We start from the raw sequence: 22,243 nt of genomic DNA, 5'->3' as shown, positions 1-22,243 counted from the left end.
TTGTCAGTCCACAACAGGGAATTAGGAGCAGAGTACATTATTGCAATGATTAACAAGCAATTCCTCTCCAGCACGTACATGGGTTGGCTACACCCCCAGGATTATCTATAAACTTGAGTTCCATACTAGCAGGGGCAATTCTTTTTTCCCCCTGCCTCCAGGACAAATCTCCCTGCCTACGGCAGGGACTCTGAAATGCCACTAACAAGGAGTTAGAAAATTAAAAAAAAACCCCACCAGCAATATTTCCTGATTATGGCGAGTTGCAGGCCCATTGAATTGTACTTTAACGCAAAACAATGCACCAGATCAGAAAGGTGAAGGATGACTCATCCCATATGAAAGTATCTGAAAGCATTTGCATAAGTAGTCTTAAATAACAAGTATTATCTTTTAGGATCTTTTTTTTCAGTTACACAACTGTCTGATAATTTGGTATAAAAATCTCACTGGACACTATGACAAAACTACATCTGACATGGTTATGTGTGTCTGCAGCACAAAAGTCATCTGACTAGATGTGTACCCTAGGAATGAGAATGTTTTACAAAATACATAGGCACATGACCAGATTATAGTGCGATTACCATTTACTGGCTAGTCATACATGCTTTCAAATCCAGAGGATTGCAGATAAGAAAAAACACCAAATACTTGCATTCCTGCATGGACTTGGATAATATATCCTTACCACAGATGTCACAGCACATCGTTGGACCATGAACGTGGTCCATACATTCCAAAGATATGTATTCTTCTGTCATGCAGTAGGATGATCAGCTTGTGTAGAGAACCTGCTGCAAAAGTGGATTGGTTGCCAATGCATCATTTTCTTATTTCATATAAAAATAACGAAATTACCTGCACCAATATTTCTTTACACTATACTTTGTAATTCAGCCCTAATTTTAATTCAGATATGCACCAGTAGTTAAGCACATCCCTAGTTCAGTAGAAAGCATAAAAGGCAAACCAGTCTGATGGAACATTTATTAAGTTACAATAAAGCATTTAATCGAAGAGCCCAAATCCCATGTCTTCATCAGACTCTTCAGATTCTTCCTTTTCTTCTTCTTTCTTTTCAGCTGAAAAGGTAAAAAGCGTATCTTGAAAATGATGTACCCCAACTCCTCAAACTAACTATACTTTAAAGTCAGATAAATCATTTTAGATTCCTTAATAAAAAAAAATATTACCTTATGCCAGATAAAAACGTACACAATATAATTTTGTAGAGATAGTGTGGCAAATAATTATTTGATCCCCTGCAGATTTTGTAAGTTTGCCCAAAGCAATGAAAGGTCTATAATTTTTATCACAGGTGTATTTTAAATAATAGAGACAGAATATTAACCAAAAATCCAGAAAACACACAATACAAATGTTATAAATTGAGTTGCAGTTCAGTGAGTAAAATAAGTATTTGATCCCCAAGCAAAACATGGACTTCGTACTTGGTGGAAACCCTTGATAGCAAGCACAGAGGTAAGTCTTTCTTGTAGTTGGTTACCAGGTTTGCACACATCTCAGGAGGGATTTTGGTCCACTACAGATCTTTTCAAGGTTTCTTGGCTGTCGCTTGGCAACTCAGTTTCAGCTCTCTCCATACATTTTTTATAGGATTGAGGTCTGGAGACTGGCTAGGCCACTCCATGACCTTAATGTGCTTCTTCTTGAGCCACTGCTTTGTTGCCTTGACAGTATGTTTTGGGTCATTGTCAAGCTGAAAGACCCATCTTCAGTGTTCTGATTAAGGGAAGGAGGTTCTCATCCAAGATTTTACAATACATGGCCCCGTCCATGCGGCACAGTCGGCCTGTACCTTTAAGCAGAGAACACCCCCAAAGCATAATGTTTCCACCTCAATGCTTGACTGTAGGGATGGTGTTCTTAGGGTCATAGTCAGCATTTTGCTTCCGTCAAAACACAGCGAGTCGAGTTAATGCCAAAGAGCTCAATTTTGGTCTCATCTGATCGCAGTACTTTCTCTGAATCATTTAGATGTTCATTGGAAAGGCCTGTAGATGAGCCTTCTTGAGAAGGGGGACCTTGCGGGCGCTGCAGGATCTCAATCCATGGCGGTGTATTGTGTTAGCATTGGTTTGTTTGGTGACTGTGGTCCCAACTGCCTTGAGATCATTCACAAGCTCCTCCCATGTAGTTCTGGGCTGATCCCTCACTTTTCTCATGATCATCCTTACATGGAGCTCCAGACCGAGGGCGACTGATGGTTATTTTGTATTCCTTCCATTTGCAAATAATCGCTCCAACAGTTGTTTCTTTCTCATCAAGCTTCTTGCCGATAGTCTTGTAGCCCACCCCAGCCTTGTGCAAGTCTACAATCTTGTCTCTAACGTCCTTTGACAGATCTTTTGTCTTGCCTATGGTGGTGAGGTTTGAATGGAAGATTCTGTGGACAGATGTCTTATATACATAATGAGATGTCGTTAGGAGCACCTTCTTAAATTGACAGGACTAATCTGTGTACCACAAAGCCAGTATGTGGGAGCCAGAATTATTGTTGGTTGGTAGGGGATCAAATACTTATTTTACTCACTGAACTGCAACTCAATTTATAACATTTGTGTCATGTGTTTTTTTTCTGGATGTTTGGTTTTATCTTCTGTCTCCATCATATAAAATACACCTCTGATAAAAATTATAGACCTTTAATTTCTTTGTAAGTGGGCAAACTTACAAAATCTGCAGGGGATCAAATCATTATTTTCCTCACTGTATAAAGGACTTTCCACTTTTAGACAGAAAGAAAAGTCATATTTGTCCCCTCATTAGTGAATGGCAAGGCTCTGCTCAGAACCCTATCTGATCACTAGATTTAACAAAATACCTTTAACCACTCAGCTTTTTATTGGGTTTCTGAGGGCAGATGGTGGAAAACATCTCAAAGCCAAATCGGTTTTATGCAGGCAGGCTGGCATTCAGTGAGCACCAATAGTCTCAGAGCTGCATTTCTAAACCACATATTTGTCTCAGAGCTATGTGAAGTAGCAGCAATAAGTGTATGGTATTACTACCAGATAAATAGAAAAACACTTCTAAATAAACCACAGGCCAAGTTCACAAGCACTTATGCCAAGACCACACAGCACTTTAAAAGAAGACACCCTATGGGCCCAGCACCTCTGGGGGAAAATGATAATGTCATAAATCTTTGAGCTGATTTTGTATACATTGCTGCATTCTCATGTTATTATTCCTTGTTCTGGACTACATAACACTTCCTCCTATGTAGTGGAGATAAGGACGTGTTCAGTAACACTTCCTGTCCCATGGTGTCAATACGGTTTCTCCACAGTCACAGTAAAGGGAATGATTGGCCACCTTTGGACAAAAGTGTTACTTGCAGGATCATAGATGGAAGTTAAGGAAAATAAAAACGTTCCAGCTTTTGCAGCCAAAGGATAACACCTGTTTGTTACATGTTCCCATTCACATAGCATAAGATAAATAAAATATATAAAACATGCTTCTTGCAGTTTAAACTGCTTTTACGGGTTAACATTTCTACTTGCTCAAGTTTCTTTGCATTGTTAGGAGGGGCCGTAAGGGGTCTGAGGCGTTAAAAATACGTGAGAGAAACTATCCTCAAAAACCTGGAATGGGCCATTTTGCCTGCTTTAACAAAACATCTCAAAAAAAGGTAAATATTTTTTTTTCAAATTATTTTTCTTTATGCTGTGTGAATAGGACCACAAACATCTAGAGGGGTTTTCCCCTCAAAGTTTGACTGCAAAAGTGGAAATACATGGTAAAGAAAAAACCATGCGGCCGCCACATGTATGGACTGGTAAACTATATTTAAACATGTTGCTCTTGGTTTAGATACTCTTTAAGAAGCATTAAGTTGAATGTCTCTATACACATGAGCACGTAGTAAAGTTTTCACTGCGTGTTGGCAGGAGCCGAGCCTAAAGGCTATGCAGGTCTGTTTATTTAGGATACATTACCTTCCTACCGCCACTGGGAAAGTGCCATTGACTAATCCTAGTGCTTTGTAGATCAAATGTTTTACAACACACTAAAAACATGTACATGTATGCAACTATAGCAGATGTGGGGTTAGGTGGTTACATGCATATTCACAGGAAAAACATTCAGTGATTACCTGGTGCAGGAGCTTTACCACCAGCGGCTGGAGCCGATGAAGGAGCAGCAGATACGGCACCCCCAGATGGTACTGAACACAGTTTTGAAAGGCCTGGAGAGAGAAGAAAAAATGCACACAATTTTAGATTGTAAGCCCTCAGGGACAGGGCCCTCCTTACCATCTTGTCTTGATTTGTATTGTAATGTCTTCCCTATATTGTAAAGCGCTGTGCAAACTGTTGGCGCTATATAAATCCTGTATAATAATATTTTAATGAAGGAAAAAAAACTTGTAGGTAGCTGTACAGCCAACAAAAATCCAAGATGCTTTACCAAGATACTGAATTTTTCAGAGGCAGAGAAGCCCTTACAGCAGGGGTGCCCACAATTTGTGTGTTAAGATCTACTTTTCAAATGACGAACTACATGAGATCTACCAACGAAAAAAAACCTCCCCCGCTCTCTCGGCCGTCATTCCTCGTTTTTTTCTCCTGGCTGTCTCTTTGTTCTCTTGGCTGTCAATCCTCGTTTTTTCTCCTGGCTGTCTCTCTTTGCTGTCTTTCCCCTCTCTCCTGACTGACCTTGCTGTATTTTGCAACAGGCTGTGTAAACGAATATTCTTTGATGCAATACATAGCACTTCAACCACCAGAAAGGTGTCAGGAAGCTTGGCTCAGCAAACTCAGGCTAATAGGTAATCATGTGTGCACAGCTAAATATACCAAAATGGAATTAAGGGGCCACCATTCACACTAGGGATGCACCGATATATCAGCCGAAAATTGCACTTATGCCATAATGCCGAAAGAGCCATGTTTCAGCCGATACATCGGCGCATCCCTGCTGGGCGCTGCTCTGTGTCCCAGTGTGGAGAAAATAAAGTGACAGCCGGCCGAGCGCTGCAGGACGTCTCTCCTCCCACAGCGCTCAGCCGCCTCACAGTCCGGGAGAGCAGTGTGTGTGGGCGGAGACAGCCAGCGCTGTCACAGGAGGCTGAGCTCACCTCCCTGCTCCGCTCGATCAGCCTCCTGTGACAGCGTGTCAGAGAGGAGAGCAAGCACAAACACTCAGTGATCGCTGAGTGTTAGTAGATAATTGACAGATGAATGGAAGCAGCTGAGGGTGGGGTGGTGGTGACATGTATGTTTCAATAGCTTTCATGAGGATACCAAGAAATAGCAACAAGAAATAGCAACATTGTGGAGTAGTGATTCTGAACTTTAGATTTTGTTTCCCACATCATCAACTTAATGCCAGGCATATCAAGATGACAACTTAAGGAGTATTACTTCTTACTGCCAATAGCTGCAACATTTCTGTATTAAGTGTATCGCTCAAACATAGCGGTATGATATTAGTCATTGAACAAGCATACTAACCGGAATTGATAAGGTCGTCAACATTTTTTCCATCAAGTTCAGATATAACCTTTAAGGAAAAAATGCAAAGTGAGGTTACATTTTAAGCAATAGAACAGGTAACCACTGTCAAAAAACACTGTTCAGAATTGCAGTTAAAGTGACACTAAACTTAGGAGTGAAATCTTAAAAATGCATTCAAGTACCTGAACTATTAACAAAAATGTATCTTATTTGTATATCACTCGGCTGTAGATCCTCAAATCAGCCACCCTCCAGAAGGATGGACAGCGTCACCCGGTCTGGCTGTGGAACACTTCCTGAGGCCAATCGGAACAAACGGACCCCTCTAATCGGCGGTCAGCCGCTCCCCACAACCCAGCCAAGGGGACTCCGTCCCTCCAGTCCTGGCCCTCACTGGGCACTGAAAAAAAGAGGATCCAGCATACCCCCTGTCACTACAAGGAGGAGTAACTGGTGGCCACAATAATAAGGTAGGACAACTACCCAAGCAGATCTGCCCCCAGTAAAAAAAAGTTTAGACAGATCTGGTCTTAAAGAAAAGAAACCTTCCAGGGCAACATCACCACATGGAGGCTCCACTAACGTTCTTCGCGACGCGTTCCCGTTTGACCGAGGAAACACAAAGACTGCGAAACTGGAGAAGAGGTGGACCTTTTAAAGCTATTGTGTGATGCGTTTCCTGTGTTTGGGGGAGGAGATACCATCTCTTGATGCTGTCCTGGAAGACGTTATGGGAAAATCAGAGATGATTTGAGGATCTACAGCTGAGCGATACACAAGATACATTTTTGTCAACAGTAAAAGGTACTTGAATGTATAGTGTAACATATATATATTGCTTTTATGCAGCAATAAGAGACAACAATACCTCTATCAGATTTAGAACATCCACACCATTACTAAGCAAATGCTTTATTGCAAAACAAATCAGAAGTCAGCTAGTATTTATTCACCTTGCCTAGGCGCTCTTCATCAGCATCAATTCCTACACTGGATAGGATTTTCTTGATATCTTTTGCTGAGGGGCTGCTGTTACCACCAAGGGTGGCAAGCAGGTAAGCGGCCATGTAACGCATTCTGCAATTACAAGAAACAGACGTTATTTATACTGTACTTTTATAGAAGTGCACACTTTTCCCCTTCAAAGTGATTAATACATCAGGTAATTATTGCATCTTAAAAGTGACCCTAAACTCAAGAGTTAAACCCTAAAAATGCATTCAGGTACCTTAACTATTAACACAACTTGTTTATCACTCGTGTGCCAATCAAATTATCTCTGAATTTTGCTGATACCATCCTTCCTTCTGGAGGGTGGCTACTTTTGTTCCCCATGGTCCCTGTGTGTGTTGTAAAGTAGCCATCACTCCAAGCTCACTCTCGTGATTGCAGTCTATCACAGGAGCGATCTTGTAGTGTTGGCTACTTTACAACACACACACAGACCATAGGGCACAAAAGTAGCCACCCTCCAGAAGGAAGGACAGTGTCAGCACCAATTCAGAGATGATTTGAGGATCTACAGCTGAGTGATACACGAATAAAATACATTTTTGTTAATAGTTCAGGTAATTGCATGTATTTTTAATAGGGTCACTAAGTTTGAAGTGAGGACTGAATTCTGAAAAAACTAAAAAATGTGCATATATATTTTAAGCTATACTGAAAAAAGAACCTTACAACCCAACTTCAGGCATGAAAAAAAAGGGAGAAATAACACCGATGTAGTGGGGCCTCACACTGTAAGGGTTAAATGCTGTAAGTATAGGGATAAAAAGGAACAAGCTGTAATACTTACCTTATTCCTTGCTTCAGCAGCCATCCACCGCCCGTGGAATGCGCTTGCGTTGCCATTACTAGATATTGGTACCCCATACATGGCAGAGCAAATATTTTTCCCCGCACACAAACGCCCAGAGAAAAACATGGACTGCATGTCACCAAATCTGCAGTTGCCATGCATCCAGGGACCCAATGGGGACAAACGCCAAATGCAGGAAAAAGTCCCACAAACATGCAGAAATGAGCGTTCCCATGACGCACAGCCCCAGTGTGAACGGGACCCTAAGACATATGTTCAGCTTTTCTTTTTGTTATTTTGAGAGTGGGCAAAAGTCGTGTGAATGAGGCCTTAATGTGATTGAACATGGCTGGTACAACAAACACATAGAACTTGGGTAATGGCATTGTTAGGGACATTTACAATAGAAAAAGTAGCGCGTGCGTGTATATAAAATTTATCTTTATTAAACCCCCCAGACGTTCCCAGTCTGCTAATATTAAGTTGTACACAGACTCATTTCTGCGTCTATACATAACACGGACTGTATGAAATACCAGTGACCAGTATTTATTGTAACACATGCTGCCATCCCCCCCTCATGGCTCAGTGAAGCGCCACTGATAAACCTTCTATCACATTATCAATGGCCTATCCGCTCAGTATATGGGGAGGATTCTGCCCTCACAATATGTATGTAGAGAAAATCCGATCTATTTGTCCTCTACTCAACTCACTTTAAGTCTGTAGAGACACGAAACGATGTGCACGCTCCTGATCTCCGGCTCCGAAAGGGAAAGAGAGAGCTACGGGGTTTCCAGCGTAAAGAATCAAGGGCCAGCGAGTTCAAAGGTCAACCTCAAATTTCTCATTAAAACCACACTAAACGTGCATATAACTACCAGTAAATACCGTTTAATATAAGATATGAATATAATTATGTGATTTGGGCTTAATAATAACAAGTAGGTTACTAAAGGCGCTTTTGATGGGTAATGCGCATGCGCCTTCCCTGCGTGCTACAGGATGTTGAATGACCTGCAGGGCATGCGCAGAACGAATCCCGGAACTATCGCTGTGCTTGTGAAGAGGGCTGTGATTGGTGGTTAGGACAGACAGGTGACGTTTGATGCTAGTGGCTGGGTAGAATGAGGGCACCACGCATGCGCAGTTGTGCATGTTAGTTTGTAAGCAAAGAAGTGGATTGATGAATGCTGCTTGTCATTAGATGTGGGGACAGTGTGCTAAACAAGGGCAACATGTAACTCTGCTATGGCGCCGTACGTGTCCACCTGGGATGGCAGAGCGTGCACGGCCGATACAGAAGTGTATGGAAGCTGAGACAATGCAGGTACTTAGTAAATGTACTGATTTATGCCATGTTAGGGCTGGGAGTACTCACACTTCAGAGAGAGGGAAGAGGATGGGGTTTGGGGATTAACTATGTTCTAAACTTGCATTAAAGGGATAATAAAGTTGAAAGTTTTTAAAACTATTTTAAATGCTAATGAAATCACTTACAATGGATGCTGCTCCTTGATATTTAAATGTGTTAGTTTCATCCAGAATCAGCTGGTACCCTGAGCACTGGTCCTGATATCTTGTTTTAGGCTAGCCATCTGAAAGCTAGTAGATGGACAGCTGCTGGAGACTGGTACTATGTACCTTGTGATCTTGTACTGGACTGGAAGTTCAGGGAAGCTGAGAGAGTTGGAGCCAGAAATACTTTAATGTATATTCTGGATTCATTATTTCACTTATTTTTATTTTTTTTAGAGTTTAATACTACTTAAACCTTTTTGCTTCCACTTACCTATGCCATTCATCGGTAGGGCCTTTAAACACTGCCATAGCAGTTTGAAGTGTTTGCACTTCCTTAGCCAACTTTCTGTGATGATAGAAAGTTCTGCCCTTCCATCATGTATCCCAGGCTCCGCTGCACTATACCAAAGTTAAACTCCAGGCAGATATGAATGCAGCACTGTATTTATTACATGTGTCTAAAATACCTGAATTTAACTTTGTATCGGCAATCTCCTGTACAACAGAACTCAGACTGAGAGGGGGAGAGATGTTACTTGGAACCAATTGGGTATGGTTCATGCAGGTGTACTGACAAGTTACAAGATGTTAAAAGAAGAGAGCAGCGAGAAGACCTCAACAGTCTCCTACTGCTCTGTCCAGTCAGTAGGAATACCACTGTGTTTCATAAAATTCAAGTACACTAAAAATTTCCCAACTCCTCTCAATACACAGAGCTATGGCCCAGTGCAAGTCTGTGATTATCTACGTGTAATGGTGCACTGTGTTAGCGAAAATGGTGTGTGTGTCTGATTTTCGGTATGGTTCGTTGGCAGCACATTTAAATAAAAGAGATCCCTTAAAGGAGAACTATGGGGTTAGGGCTTTTACCCATAGTTCTCCTTAGGGTAATGGGAGGACAAAAACTAGCGTTCTCCCATCACCCTAAGCTCAGTATACCGCGAGCTGAGCCGACCTGTGAGTCTCATTGTCACAGGTCGGCTAGAACTGAGGATGAGTGAAAAGCACTCACCTCATAGTTCTCCTTTAACTCATGTAAATGTATAAGGCACCATGTTGGATTGGATAGAAGTGAATGGGACCTATAAGTAACAAAGAAGTGATCTCATCCGCCTGGCTGTGCTGTTTTAAATCTCAAAACTGGATGAGTAGAATCACAAACCAATTGGCAGGTAACACAGCTCCCATATAGAGATGAGCTGGAGCTTCGTGGAAACCTAGTTCCAAGCCTACTCAAAACTATGACCAACTGTCGTGTACCTGACTGAAGACCAAGTAGGCAAGGATCTAACTGTGCACCTCTTGTCCCACACCTCTGAAGATGGAGACAGAGAGTGTATTGCTGTAGAGTGGCAGAGAAGCCTGTGCTGACAGCTGGACACGAGGTCTGTGCAGATGACTGCTGCTTCCACGCTCTTGAGCATCCACGACAAGTCTGCCGGGATTGGATGACTTTGAGAACCTCAGGAAGCAGGAGCCAGGGAGCGCTGTGCCATAGGTAGATCAGACGTGAAGACACAAGGCAGCAGGATAACCAGGAACTAGATGGATGGCTGGAAGCAGAGTCGTGAGCCGAGGTCATACACAGGAGAGCACAGTAGCAGCAGTACCGAAGCGATGGGCAGAAGCATATGCCAGGGTCATACACAGATAGAAGCATATGCCAGGGTCATACACAGATAAGCAAAATCACGAGGTACCAGACAGGAGGCAAGAAGCAAAGTCCAAGGGTCGCAGGCCGGGTTCATACGCAGGAACGCAGCTATGAGCTGATGACCACACAGCAACTGGCTCAGTGCTTGAGTGTTGTTTAAACAGGGGATGCATGCCGCTATGATCATGCGCCGTCATGCAAACATCCGCACACATCCGTACACACGGGGGGAGGCATAATGTCGAGTGGGCTTGGGCGAACTCTGGCAAACAGGATTTACACCAAGCCCAGGCTCATCACTACAATTTATGCATTCCATCTGTGTATTTAGCTGTTTGTGTGTAGTTCAGCTGTAAATATTAGGAAGCCTGTTTGGAGGGTTTCTAAATTTTGCTAGTGTTATTTTTTGGGGTTTTAGAAAAATGGGAGTATACTACATAACCAGCAAATGTAAACAATACTTTTGTACTCCCCCTTTTTTATATATATCTATAGATAGATATATATCTATCTATATATACATATACATCTTACTATTGTAAGCACCCATACTAGTGTAAGGCACCTTTTACACGGCCGCTCAGATCAGGTCCGTCTGTCAGTTTTTCAGGCGGACCCGATCAGATGGCCAATGCAAGTCTATGGGCAGCCGTCTGTGAACGGATGATCGTCCGTTTACACCTGGTTACCCCTGCCTCCAGGAAAAACAAACAGAACAGTGTTTAATTTCGCCGGACCAGATCGTGCTGGATTGGGGGTATTCTGATGTAAACAGACACATGCCCGTTTACATCAAATTCTGCGGAGACTGGCATTGGGTTGGGCAATTGCAGTTTTTTCTTCCATTGCAAGATAAAGAAACGCTACCCTAGCAAAGCTGCTCATTTTTGTCTAGGAGACCTTTTTGTAAAGCACTTTTACTTACCTGATCCCCGCTCCCACTTGCTGCAAGACCAACACCTGGCCTCTTTTGCCCTCCCACACCAGTGGTTGGAGACCCACTGAAGTCATCACATATAATGAAGGGCCCATAGTACTGCATTATATGTGGGGAGACCAAGGGACAGCACATGAGCTGAAGGGGAGAGAGGTGAGCACTGAGTGCCGGGGGAGTGGGGATCAGGTAAATACAAGTCCTTTTCTCAAACACCCCTAGACATAAACTATGAGTTAATCTACTGATGTAGTAGAAATAATCAAAGGACTCTAATGATATGTGAAATCTTACTTGGCGCATGGTAGAAAACTTTGTACCAATAATATTGTTACATTTTGAGGCTGAATAAAAGATGTATGTCCTTTTGAGTTCAACCCAAAACACCCTACCTTTTGTTGTTCTTTTGCTCCTTTGCCCCCCATTGGGAGAGATAAGAGGAAGACTTGTTTAGGCTCCAAACTTTTCTCACCTGTCTGTGCTGGTTGTGAAAATGCTGAGTGCTGCAGCGGCCAATCAACAAGCATCAGTGCTGTTAGGTGGAAAGAAGGTGAGTGACTCAGATGCTCCCTATATCTAAATGTACAGGTTGCATATCTTTGCTCCCAGTGGGAGCAAACATAAATGTATGTTGAACAAGAGAGGGTGGCAGCTAAAGTGTATATAAAGCCAAAACAGTTTAACCAAAGTAGGAAAGGGTTAAAACTCCTGTCAGGTTTTGTTTGGCATCTCAGATGGAGGCCCAGTAGGTTGAAAATAAGACTCTTCTGTGGATGGCACCAGAGTGCTCTTAGATCCTCTATGGGTAGATTGCACCATTAATTGTGCACACCCCAACAAGTCTGAAGTGGACATGGGAGGTCTCAGCCGCATGCAGCAGAGCTGTAGAAGACTCCGATAAAGTCACCCATTGCAGCAGTATTTTCCTCTGTGTGTCTTTGAAATGACATCATGTACTATGTTTCGGAAAATAACTAGGCCCAAAGGGAGTCAAGGCCTTGGTTATTAACAAACCCAAGCAGCTAGTGCTGATGAGGGTCCCAGGCTTCCATAGGTGACCAAGTCATTGTGGTGGGCAGTGGAACAAGACTGGAGACCTGATAGTCCACAAAGGTGCTTCATAAGCAGGAGCAGCAGCAGGGTGGTGCTTCCTGTAGGCTGAATGTATGTCGATAGAAAGAAAGTACGTCCATTACTCCCTCTATATCAGAACTCCGTTCCCTCAGGCTCATCTGTTACTGATCTAAGATGGCGGTGGTAGAAAAGGGCGTGTGTAGGGGCCAGATTTGAGCGGGTAATTCCATTTTCCAAAATTACCTGGGAAAGTGAACTTACCCTTTAATGCTGCCCGACTACCACAGTATGGCAGTACAGTAGTGACTTATTGCCTCAGTGGTCTCCGGGTGCAACCTCTCCACCTTCAGGTTAAACCATTTGAAACAACATATAGACAAAAATTGGGTTTTTTGTAGAGGTATAACACCAACACTTGATTCAGTTGATATAAAAAATATATTTATTTTACACATATACAGCATAAAACCATGTATACATTTCATTGAATACAATCTAAATCAAATAACATTATTAAGCAGACATTAAAAAACAAATTGCATCCTAGTTCCAATTCATCTTGTTAGACATTGTATTCAGTAGGGAGTTCCATGTATCCAGTCCCTATGCGTTTCGCATATTGCTTCCTCAGGGGAACATGGATCTATCTAATAAGAAATGTATATGTATTTAATCTTAAATTAATTCATCTGCGTACAAAAATCCATTTGAAGTCTACACACCGGGAAGAACTGTGCTCTTGGCGGCTACACCGGACAGAGGGACACCCATCACCATCGTCACCCCCACAACCCAAACACCTCTCACTTACCACCCAATGGAATTCCCGGATGCAAACAGGATTCCCCAGATCGAGTGCTGATAGGGATAGAAATCCCACCGTAACCACTCCGTCCGGGGGTCAATTTGGGGGCCCTGGGGCCACACGAGGGGGCGCTTCAGGACTGAACAATTTGCGGAGGGTCGCCTGTGCTGAAGAATTAGTTACGCTGTTAGGTTTGTATGTGTAAGATCATGTATCCTATCGTTTCACCTAGTGAACCCCTATGCCATCCATATTAAGTGACCACTTGTGAGTGTACTCTAATAGGTTCCTAACATTCTCCCCCTTATTCATAGGGATAGAAATTTAGGTTCTTGAATAAAAAACCTTTTCAAATCAAAATAGATATGGTACAAAAATGTGTGAGAAAAAATGAAAAAAACATTCCAGTGATTGACTGTGTAAATAATGTTTTTATATATATATATCAGTAGATCGGGAGGTGAGCGATAAAAAATGTTTTCCATAAAAATATAAAATAAATTTTTGACTATATATGGGAAGGGGTATGTGTTCCCTCCATATGTGTTTATATTCATTATTCTAAGTGTGTAATCATATCAAAGTATTCATAACAGTGAGTTAAGTGAACAGGTTCACTGAGAGTGAGTATAACATACTCACACTTCCCGGCGTTATATCTGCTTCCTTTTAGATAGTGCTTCTTTTACTGTGATGTGCCCATATGAGTATCCCCATAGTTCTCTTGCCTCCCCTCCTTTCGCACACATGTGTAAATGCCTCTAATGAGGCCAAACCAATTAGTTACCACCGCAAAATAATAAATTGAATCCCCCTCCAAACAAAGAGAGGGGGAGGCAAACCATAGAAAAATGTTGTACATATGTGACTGCCACTCATTCCTTCATGTATCTATGTGTAGCTGTTCATTGCTAGTATCATTACCCTATCAACTAACCCTGTTGTTCTCAGAGTTGTCCACATACCTGTCGCTTTCAAGTTGAAGAAATCCAGATTACACAATATATGTGTTGCGTTCGTCCGCTTGTAGATCCCTCTGATCCTAGGTCCTCGCACCTGCGTCTCACCACCACTGTCCATCTCTTCTGCCACCCCCTCTTAAATGGCCCCCACCGCGGACATGACGCCCGACACCTGAGTGTGTTTTGGACGCCCGTCCGCGATGTGGACCTCAACTGCGCAGGCGCGCGATCCCCGTGGCCCGCCGTCGCCATGACAGCACGGGACGCCCAACCTGTATCTCCGCCTCCGATCAGCCCCCTGTATAGAGCGAGCTGATGGTGGCCCAAGGGTTCAGATCTTTGTTATTCCATTCCTAATGACGTAAGAAATGCCTCTTCTCTCGTGTATGTTCTACCCTATTTGTGACTATCGTTTAGGTCCAAAGGTCCCCAATTTACTTGACTTCCTGTCCTCACATCTACGTCCCACCCACCTAGATGGTTCAGATGGGAAATAAGGGGGAGGGGGAAAAAAAACAAAACAGTATGGCACATGGTGGAATGGGGGCAGCATTCGGCGCGTACGCACACACACAATGCCCTACGCACACGTTTATTAGTATGCAAATGGTGGGGGCGGCGGGGTTGGTTTTAATTTTCTTTTATCATTTTTTACTTTAGGTGCTTTTTTTTCCACATGTAACTTTATTGCTATCAAATAGGGGATAACAAGCCCCTATATGATAGCGTTTGGAGGTGACAGGTTCTCTTCATGCAGCCTGCCCTCCAATACAGAAGATCAAGCACAGCATGCTGTGCTCGATCTCCTGTGCAACCCGGCTTGTGACAAATGAGACAGTAAGCACTGTGAGTACAGCTCTCCTGCCTCACTGATCACATAGTCTGCTTCACTCTCTCCATCCTGAAATCATTTGTTGTGGTCCCCGAAAAGAGCAAGGGGGGAGGGGTGTCAGCAGGACATGAAGGCTGCTACAAGTGATCTGAGCTGCTGTATAGCACTTGTACTGAACAAGCGGTTGCTCCCCTGCTCTATATAGCATATTTAGGGCTAAATGAAGAGAAAAAAACCACCTGCCCAGTGCATGGAACTGCATGTCCCAGGCGTTCGGGGGATGGGAATCGCACACCCCTGGGTCTGGCTTAATGTTTTTTGATTGCCAGTGTCCCAACCTCCCTCTCCGTGGCAGTATAAGTTGACTGTTAAAGAATTGTCTACAATTCTTGTGTCCCTCGATGGACAATAAAGAAACCTGATTTATATAGCACATGGATACCTTAGTGGTATTTGTTTTTATTTTGAAGTGAAAATCATCATGAAATATTGGATGCAGTTGCAAAGACTCTTACATCTTGTTGACTCTGTTGTGAAATATTGTGGGAGAAGTGAGCTATAATTTCTACCCCATATTTACACTGTCTCCTTTTAGCAGAGCATCTGCCGTGACAGGGGAGGGGCTGGATTCCCCCCTCCCCGATCCGCCAGCGCTGACTGGCGGAACGGACGGGGGAGGGGGTGGGTACAGCTGGCTCTGCCTCTAGATACAGTAGGCAGAGCCAGCTGTCACTCACGCAGCTGGGCGGATCCAGACATAATTGTCGGGATCCTCTTCAGTTGCGGCCTCTCAGTATACCGCGAGCTGCAGCTTGCGGTATACTGCGGCGTCTCAGTATACCGTGAGCTGTAGCTCGCAGTATACTGAGCCTAGGGTGATGGGAGGACGCTAATTTGTGTCCTCCCGTTGCCCTAAGGAGAACTATGGGGAAAAACCTTAACCACATAGTTCTCCTTTTTATGTGCTATATGTTTTTTTCAGCTGTTTTGCTCCTGTTTTGTTTTTTTGACCAGGAGAGGGCAGCAAAAGCACATACAACCTAATGTTTTGTTTGAGAGATGCCTTAATCAATTTTATAAGCATGTGTTTGGTTTTCTAGGCATATCTGGATAGTATGTGTGATTTCTAAGACTATGGATGAAAATACATGCCACTGTTTATATGAGTAATGCAGACAATTCAAGCATTGTTTATGATAATCAGATCATGGACCAGTAAAAAGGCAAGTTGCAAAACTGCTCATTACTTTTCAATGATTCACCAATTTGTAAAAACAAATATTTTTGTTCAGTGGAGGATCATTCCCTATTCATGATACATTCAGTACGAAGACGTCTGTTATTATAAAAGCTGGAATAACAGCTATATGTAAGAAAGTATTGACTTGCTTACATATAGGAAATGGCAAATGAACAATACAAAAGAAGAAATAAATAAAATAAAAAATGTGTGTGTCTGTGTGTATTACACACTATATTGCCAAAAGTATTGGGACGCCTGCCTTTACACACACATGACCTTTAATGGCATCCCAGTTTTAGTCCGTAGGGTTCAATATTGAGTTGGCCCACCCTTTGCCGCTATAACAGCTTCAACTCTTCTGGTAAGGCTGTCCACAAGGTTTAGGAGTGTGTCTATGGGAATGTTTGAACATTCTTCCAGAAGGGCATTTGTGAGGTCAGGTACTGATGTTGGACGAGAAGACCTGGCTCGCAGTCTACGCTCTAAATCATCCCAAAGGTGTTCTATCGGGTTGAGGGCAGGACTCTGTGCAGGCCAGTCAAGTTCCTCCACCCCGGACTCGCTCATCCATGTCTTTCTGGACCTTGCTTTGTGCACTGGTGCGCAGTCATGTTGGAACAGGAAGGGGCCATCCCCAAACTGTTCCCACAAAGTTGGGAGCATGAAATTGTCCAAAATGTCTTGGTATGCTGATGCCTTAAGAGTTCCCTTCACTGGAACTAAAGGGCCAAGCCCAACCCCTGAAAAACAACCCCACGCCATAATCCCTTCCCCACCAAACATTACACTTGGCACAATGCAGTCAGGCAAGTACCGTTCTCCTGGCAACCGCCAAACCCAGGCACGTCCATCGAATTGCCAGACAGAGAAGCGTGATTCGTCACTCCAGAGAACACGTATCCGCTTCTCTAGAGTCCAGTGGCGGCGTGCTTCACACCACTGCATCCGACGCTTTGCATTGCACCTGGTGATGTAAGGCTTGGATGCAGCTGCTCTGCCATGGAAACCCATTCCATGAAGCTCTCTACGCACTGTTGTTGTGCCAATCTGGAGGCCACATGAAGTTTGGAGGTCTGTAGCTATTAACTCTGCAGACAGTTGGCAAATTCTGCGCACTGTGCGCTTCAGCATGCGCTGACCCCGCTCTGTCATTTTGCCAGGCCTACCACGTGGCCTACCGATCTCCGCGCAAATGACAGCCAGGCGGAGCCAGCCGTGATCTCAGTGCTCTCTCTGACCAGTTGCAATGAGAGATCAGCGTCCCCAGGGGATGCTGATTTGTCATTAAACAATAACAAATGGGTGGAACCCAGTTGATCATTGGCTGGGACCTGCTAGAAGACTCTGGCAGGTGTCGGCCAATAGGAAACAGTTGGGCGGAGCTAGCTGTCACCGCTAGCTCCCCCCAATTGTTTTTCTTTTTATATTATAATTTTTTTCTTTTTTACTAAAAATTCTTATTTTATCCTTTTTAAAAATAATTTTTAATCTTTTTTTTTCATTCATTTCACTTATTTTCTATTCTGCTCGGTACCACGGAGGTACCGAGCAGAATAGCCGAGCGAAATGCCGCTGGGTGGCATTCGGCTATTCACTCACTGCCGTTTGACCCCTATGAGAATAGGGGTGAACAGCAGCAAGTGAGCTGCCGGAGTTTTGGCTCAGCCGATTCAGATGTTGGCTCGGCTAAGTTGAAGTCCCTCTGCACGTTCGGCTGACCGAAGGCAGCTACACCTTACAATTTATCTGCAGATTTTCTGTGGTCAGATGGAAAAAGTGCAACAGATTGGCCCAGGTGGAGATTACTCCATCCACACAGTTAAGTGTAGATGGAGGAATCTGTTCCACCTTTTCCATCTGACCACAGAAAATCTGCAGATAATTGTAAGGTGTGTGGCCAGCTTTAGATTAGGGCTGCAGCTAACGATTATTTTCATAATCGATTAGTTAGCCGATTATTAAGTTCAATTAATCAGATACAAAATTTAAAAAAAGGCTCCAGTGATGGATGATTGCCAGACAGAGAAGCGTGATTGGTCACTCCAGAGAACACGTCTCCACTTCTCTAGAGTCCAGTGGCGGCGTGCTTTACACCACGGCATCCCACGCTTTGCATTGCACTTGGTGATGTAAGGCTTGGATGCAGCTGCTCGGCCATGGAAACCCATTCCATGAAGCTCTCTACGCACTGTTGTTGTGCCAATCTGGAGGCCACATGAAGTTTGGAGGTCTGTAGCTATTAACTCTGCAGACAGTTGGCAAATTCTGCGCACTGTGCGCTTCAGCATGCGCTGACCCCGCTCTGTCATTTTGCCAGGCCTACCACGTGGCCTACCGATCTCCGCGCAAATGACAGCCAGGCGGAGCCAGCCGTGATCTCAGTGCTCTCTCTGACCAGTTGCAATGAGAGATCAGCGTCCCCAGGGGATGCTGATTTGTCATTAAACAATAACAAATGGGTGGAACCCAGTTGATCATTGGCTGGGACCTGCTAGAAGACTCTGGCAGGTGTCGGCCAATAGGAAACAGTTGGGCGGAGCTAGCTGTCACCGCTAGCTCCCCCCAATTGTTTTTCTTTTTATATTATAATTTTTTTCTTTTTTACTAAAAATTCCTATTTTATCCTTTTTAAAAATAATTTTTAATCTTTTTTTTTCATTCATTTCACTTATTTTCTATTCTGCTCGGTACCACGGAGGTACCGAGCAGAATAGCCGAGCGAAATGCCGCTGGGTGGCATTCGGCTATTCACTCACTGCCGTTTGACCCCTATGAGAATAGGGGTGAACAGCAGCAAGTGAGCTGCCGGAGTTTTGGCTCAGCCGATTCAGATGTTGGCTCGGCTAAGTTGAAGTCCCTCTGCACGTTCGGCTGACCGAAGGCAGCTACACCTTACAATTTATCTGCAGATTTTCTGTGGTCAGATGGAAAAAGTGCAACAGATTGGCCCAGGTGGAGATTACTCCATCCACACAGTTAAGTGTAGATGGAGGAATCTGTTCCACCTTTTCTATCTGACCACAGAAAATCTGCAGATAATTGTAAGGTGTGTGGCCAGCTTTAGATTAGGGCTGCAGCTAACGATTATTTTCATAATCGATTAGTTAGCCGATTATTAAGTTCAATTAATCAGATACAAAATTTAAAAAAAGGCTCCAGTGATGGACTACTTTGCATTGAGATTATAGTCCATCACGGGAGCAAGCTCGGTGCGGTTTAAGTAAAAAAAAAAGTGTGATGTGCAATATAGTACATTATACAGCGGCACAGTGCAGAATACCGGCTTTTTTTTTTTTAAACAGGAAACATTAAAACAGGTCCCCCTTACCTGTTTCTGAACCCTTGTAAGTCGCCGCGGCGTGCTCTGCGGGCGTGTGTCCGGCTTGTGTGGTGGGCGTGGCATACGCGGCGTGGTCGTGGTGTGCGTAGCTTAACTCGTACCTGTTCCACCATAGCACCCCTGTACTCCGGTTCCACATCGGCACCCCCACACAACTATTCCACCATTGCACGCCAATACACCTGTTCCTCGCTGCACCTTCATACACCTGTTCCACTGCTTCACACGCATACAACTGTTCCACACAGCACCCCCACACACCTATTCCACTACTGCACCCATACACCTGTTTCACACAGCACCCTTGTACACCTGTTCCACCACAGCACCCCCAAACACCTATTCCACCACAGCACCCCCAAACACCTATTCCACCACTGCATCCCTGCACACCTGTTCCACACTGCACCCCCACACACCTATTCCACTGCTTCACACCCATACACCTGGTCCACACTGCACCCCCATCCACCTATTCCACCACTGCCTCCCCACACAGCTGTTCCACCCCCACACACCTATTCCACCGCCACACACCTATTCCACCACTATATCCCCGCACACCTGTTCCACACTGCAGCTCCGTACACCTATTCCACCACTGACTTGCTTTCAGAAGGTGGGCCCTCGATTGTGGCGGGCCAGCGAGGAGTGAGGGAGATCGCGCCGAGGAGGAGAGCAGCGGCGTGCGCGGCTTCAGCGTGTGGTGGGCATGGCTTATGCGGCCTGTGTGGTGGGCACGGCGGCCGCAGCGTGTGACTCAGGCCGCGCGTGGAGCCCCGAACAGGCAAATCAATCGATAGCCGACGAATCGACGATCGAAAATGTTGCCAACGTTTTCAATCGTCGATTTTAATCGACTTAATCGATTAACTGTTGCAGCTCTAATTTAGATACCCACTTTTACCCTTGGCAAACAGAAAAGCCTGTTCTGTGCTCCTCTCTGACTTAGTTTACTTTAATGAGCCGACTTTCCTCATTTGGTGACTAAGCACTAGGACTTAGCCATAAAGTCAAAGGAAGTCGAGCTTTACTAACAAAGTGAAACTAAGGTAGGGACACAGATTACGTTTTTCTGAGTAATAAAAATAATAGCAGGTATTTTGTGGTGTCTACAACACTTTTACTTTAAACTGGACAATGGGTTAATTTTAAGTCAGCCTCACACACTTGCCACATTTTGACAACGGGAATTTCCTTTTGTAGCAACATTACTAAGTAGAGATCAAACTATGTAGGAGGGTAACATGCTAAAACTCCCCCCCAAAAGAACGGTAAGGACATTACTTTATATCCATAAGTTGGCTTTGTGTCAGTGGAAAGAGACTGCACAGTAAATAGGAGTGAGCAGACGGCTTAATGCAGGGGTGGGCAACTCTGGCCCTCCAGCTGTTGTGGAACTACAAGTCCCATGAAGCATTGCATGACTGCCCCCCCAGCTTAAGATAACCATGTATAACTGACATGACACTACTGGAAAACATTAGCAGCAGATTTAATTCTTAACAATGTTTTTGTGTTTTTAGTTGCATTGTCAGTTGCACAAGTTTCAGAAGAAGTTGAAGACTGCAAAGGACTGCATGTTCCTCAGATACTACTCAAGTAAGTATTTTAGGCCAAATGACATTCTATTTGTTATACAGACTGAGACAAATTTGTTGGTATCCTTCCATGAAAAAAGAAGGGCTTGTTAGAAAGCCACTTCAGAATAGCCTAGTGTTTTGCTCCTGGGTGCTTTCAGCTGCATCTTTTGGGTCATTATCCTCTTAACCTTAACCTTAAACCTCAACTCCAGGGTCACTGGAATTGGACAAGTCAATTTCCCCTTTCATCCCTGGACACCTCTCTGCATGAAATGTTTATACATTTTTAGTTTTGGGTGTTGATTAAAGGAGCAATCTAGGGATCACTACTGTCCATTCTTCTTTACCCAGCACCACACTGTGGGTTTGTTTCGTCAGAGCATACATCACATATCACACCTCTGTGACATGTATCTCTGCTATTGGACATATTTCCTAGCAAACAGCATTGCTCACAGCTGGAGGTGGGTGATTGGAGTAACTGTTACTGGGTGGATTCCACTGAGCTGCTCAACACTATCAGAAATGCCCACAATGAACATAGGCGTTCACTGCCAACACCACAGGCTAGTCCTAAAGACCAGGACATGTGTCTGTGGTTTTACAGGAAGGGGATGCTGGGCGCCATTAAATCAGAAAGTAGTGCAGCAGCTAATGAGTAACCTGAGCGCTCAGAGAAATACAGCAGTGTGGAGAGTCTGACACCAATAGCAACAATGACTGTTGAGACAGATTAATTGATTAATATTAGAGAGAGAGAGTTAGTCAGTCTCAGTCGGTACTCTTCAATAAATATGCTGTTATCTTTTATTTTCTTTCGCTTTAAGAATGCCAGTGTGCATGGTAAGAGGATGTAATACTTCTTCCAGAAACAAGACAGATGACATAATGCTACACTCGTTTCCCCCTGACAAGGAAAGTGTAAAGCAATGGTTAATGCAAATGAAACAGACTTTTGATGACTTGGAAGGGTTTGCAGAAAAAATTGTCAGCAGCACAAGAGGC

The 22,243-nt window shown here is 43.9% G+C and overlaps 1 protein-coding gene across 1 annotated transcript; it reads right to left on the bottom strand.

Annotated features, from left to right (window-relative positions):
* Positions 1–976: 976 nt before the first annotated feature.
* On the bottom strand, positions 977–8,096 carry LOC108800153 (60S acidic ribosomal protein P2-like). Its single transcript, XM_018572105.1, has 5 exons — positions 8,007–8,096; positions 6,443–6,566; positions 5,487–5,535; positions 4,127–4,219; positions 977–1,085 (listed from the first exon to the last, which is right to left on the bottom strand). The coding sequence occupies exons 2-5, from the start codon at positions 6,563–6,565 to the stop codon at positions 1,012–1,014; spliced, it is 339 nt and encodes a 112-aa protein (XP_018427607.1). The 5' UTR covers position 6,566; positions 8,007–8,096; the 3' UTR covers positions 977–1,011.
* Between the last annotated feature and the right edge of the window lie 14,147 nt (positions 8,097–22,243).

The sequence above is a fragment of the Nanorana parkeri genome, unplaced genomic scaffold (genome assembly GCF_000935625.1).
Source record: "Nanorana parkeri isolate BGI_ZX_2015 unplaced genomic scaffold, ASM93562v1 scaffold1939, whole genome shotgun sequence".
Taxonomy (NCBI): Eukaryota; Metazoa; Chordata; class Amphibia; order Anura; family Dicroglossidae; genus Nanorana; species Nanorana parkeri.
The sequence above is the reverse complement of the archived record's forward strand: the minus strand, read 5'-3'. Positions and strand labels throughout refer to the sequence as shown.

What these genes read in the sequence shown, in the direction of transcription:
- LOC108800153 (XM_018572105.1), bottom strand. Translation starts at nt 6,565, where the DNA reads ATGCGTTACATGGCCGCTTACCTGCTTGCCACCCTTGGTGGTAACAGC. An exon ending in TGACGACCTTATCAATTCCG is followed by an intron (nt 4,220 to 5,486) that starts GTTAGTATGCTT and finishes TTCTCTCTCCAG; the next exon opens with GCCTTTCAAAACTGTGTTCA. An exon ending in TGGTAAAGCTCCTGCACCAG is followed by an intron (nt 1,086 to 4,126) that starts GTAATCACTGAA and finishes TTACCTTTTCAG; the next exon opens with CTGAAAAGAAAGAAGAAGAA.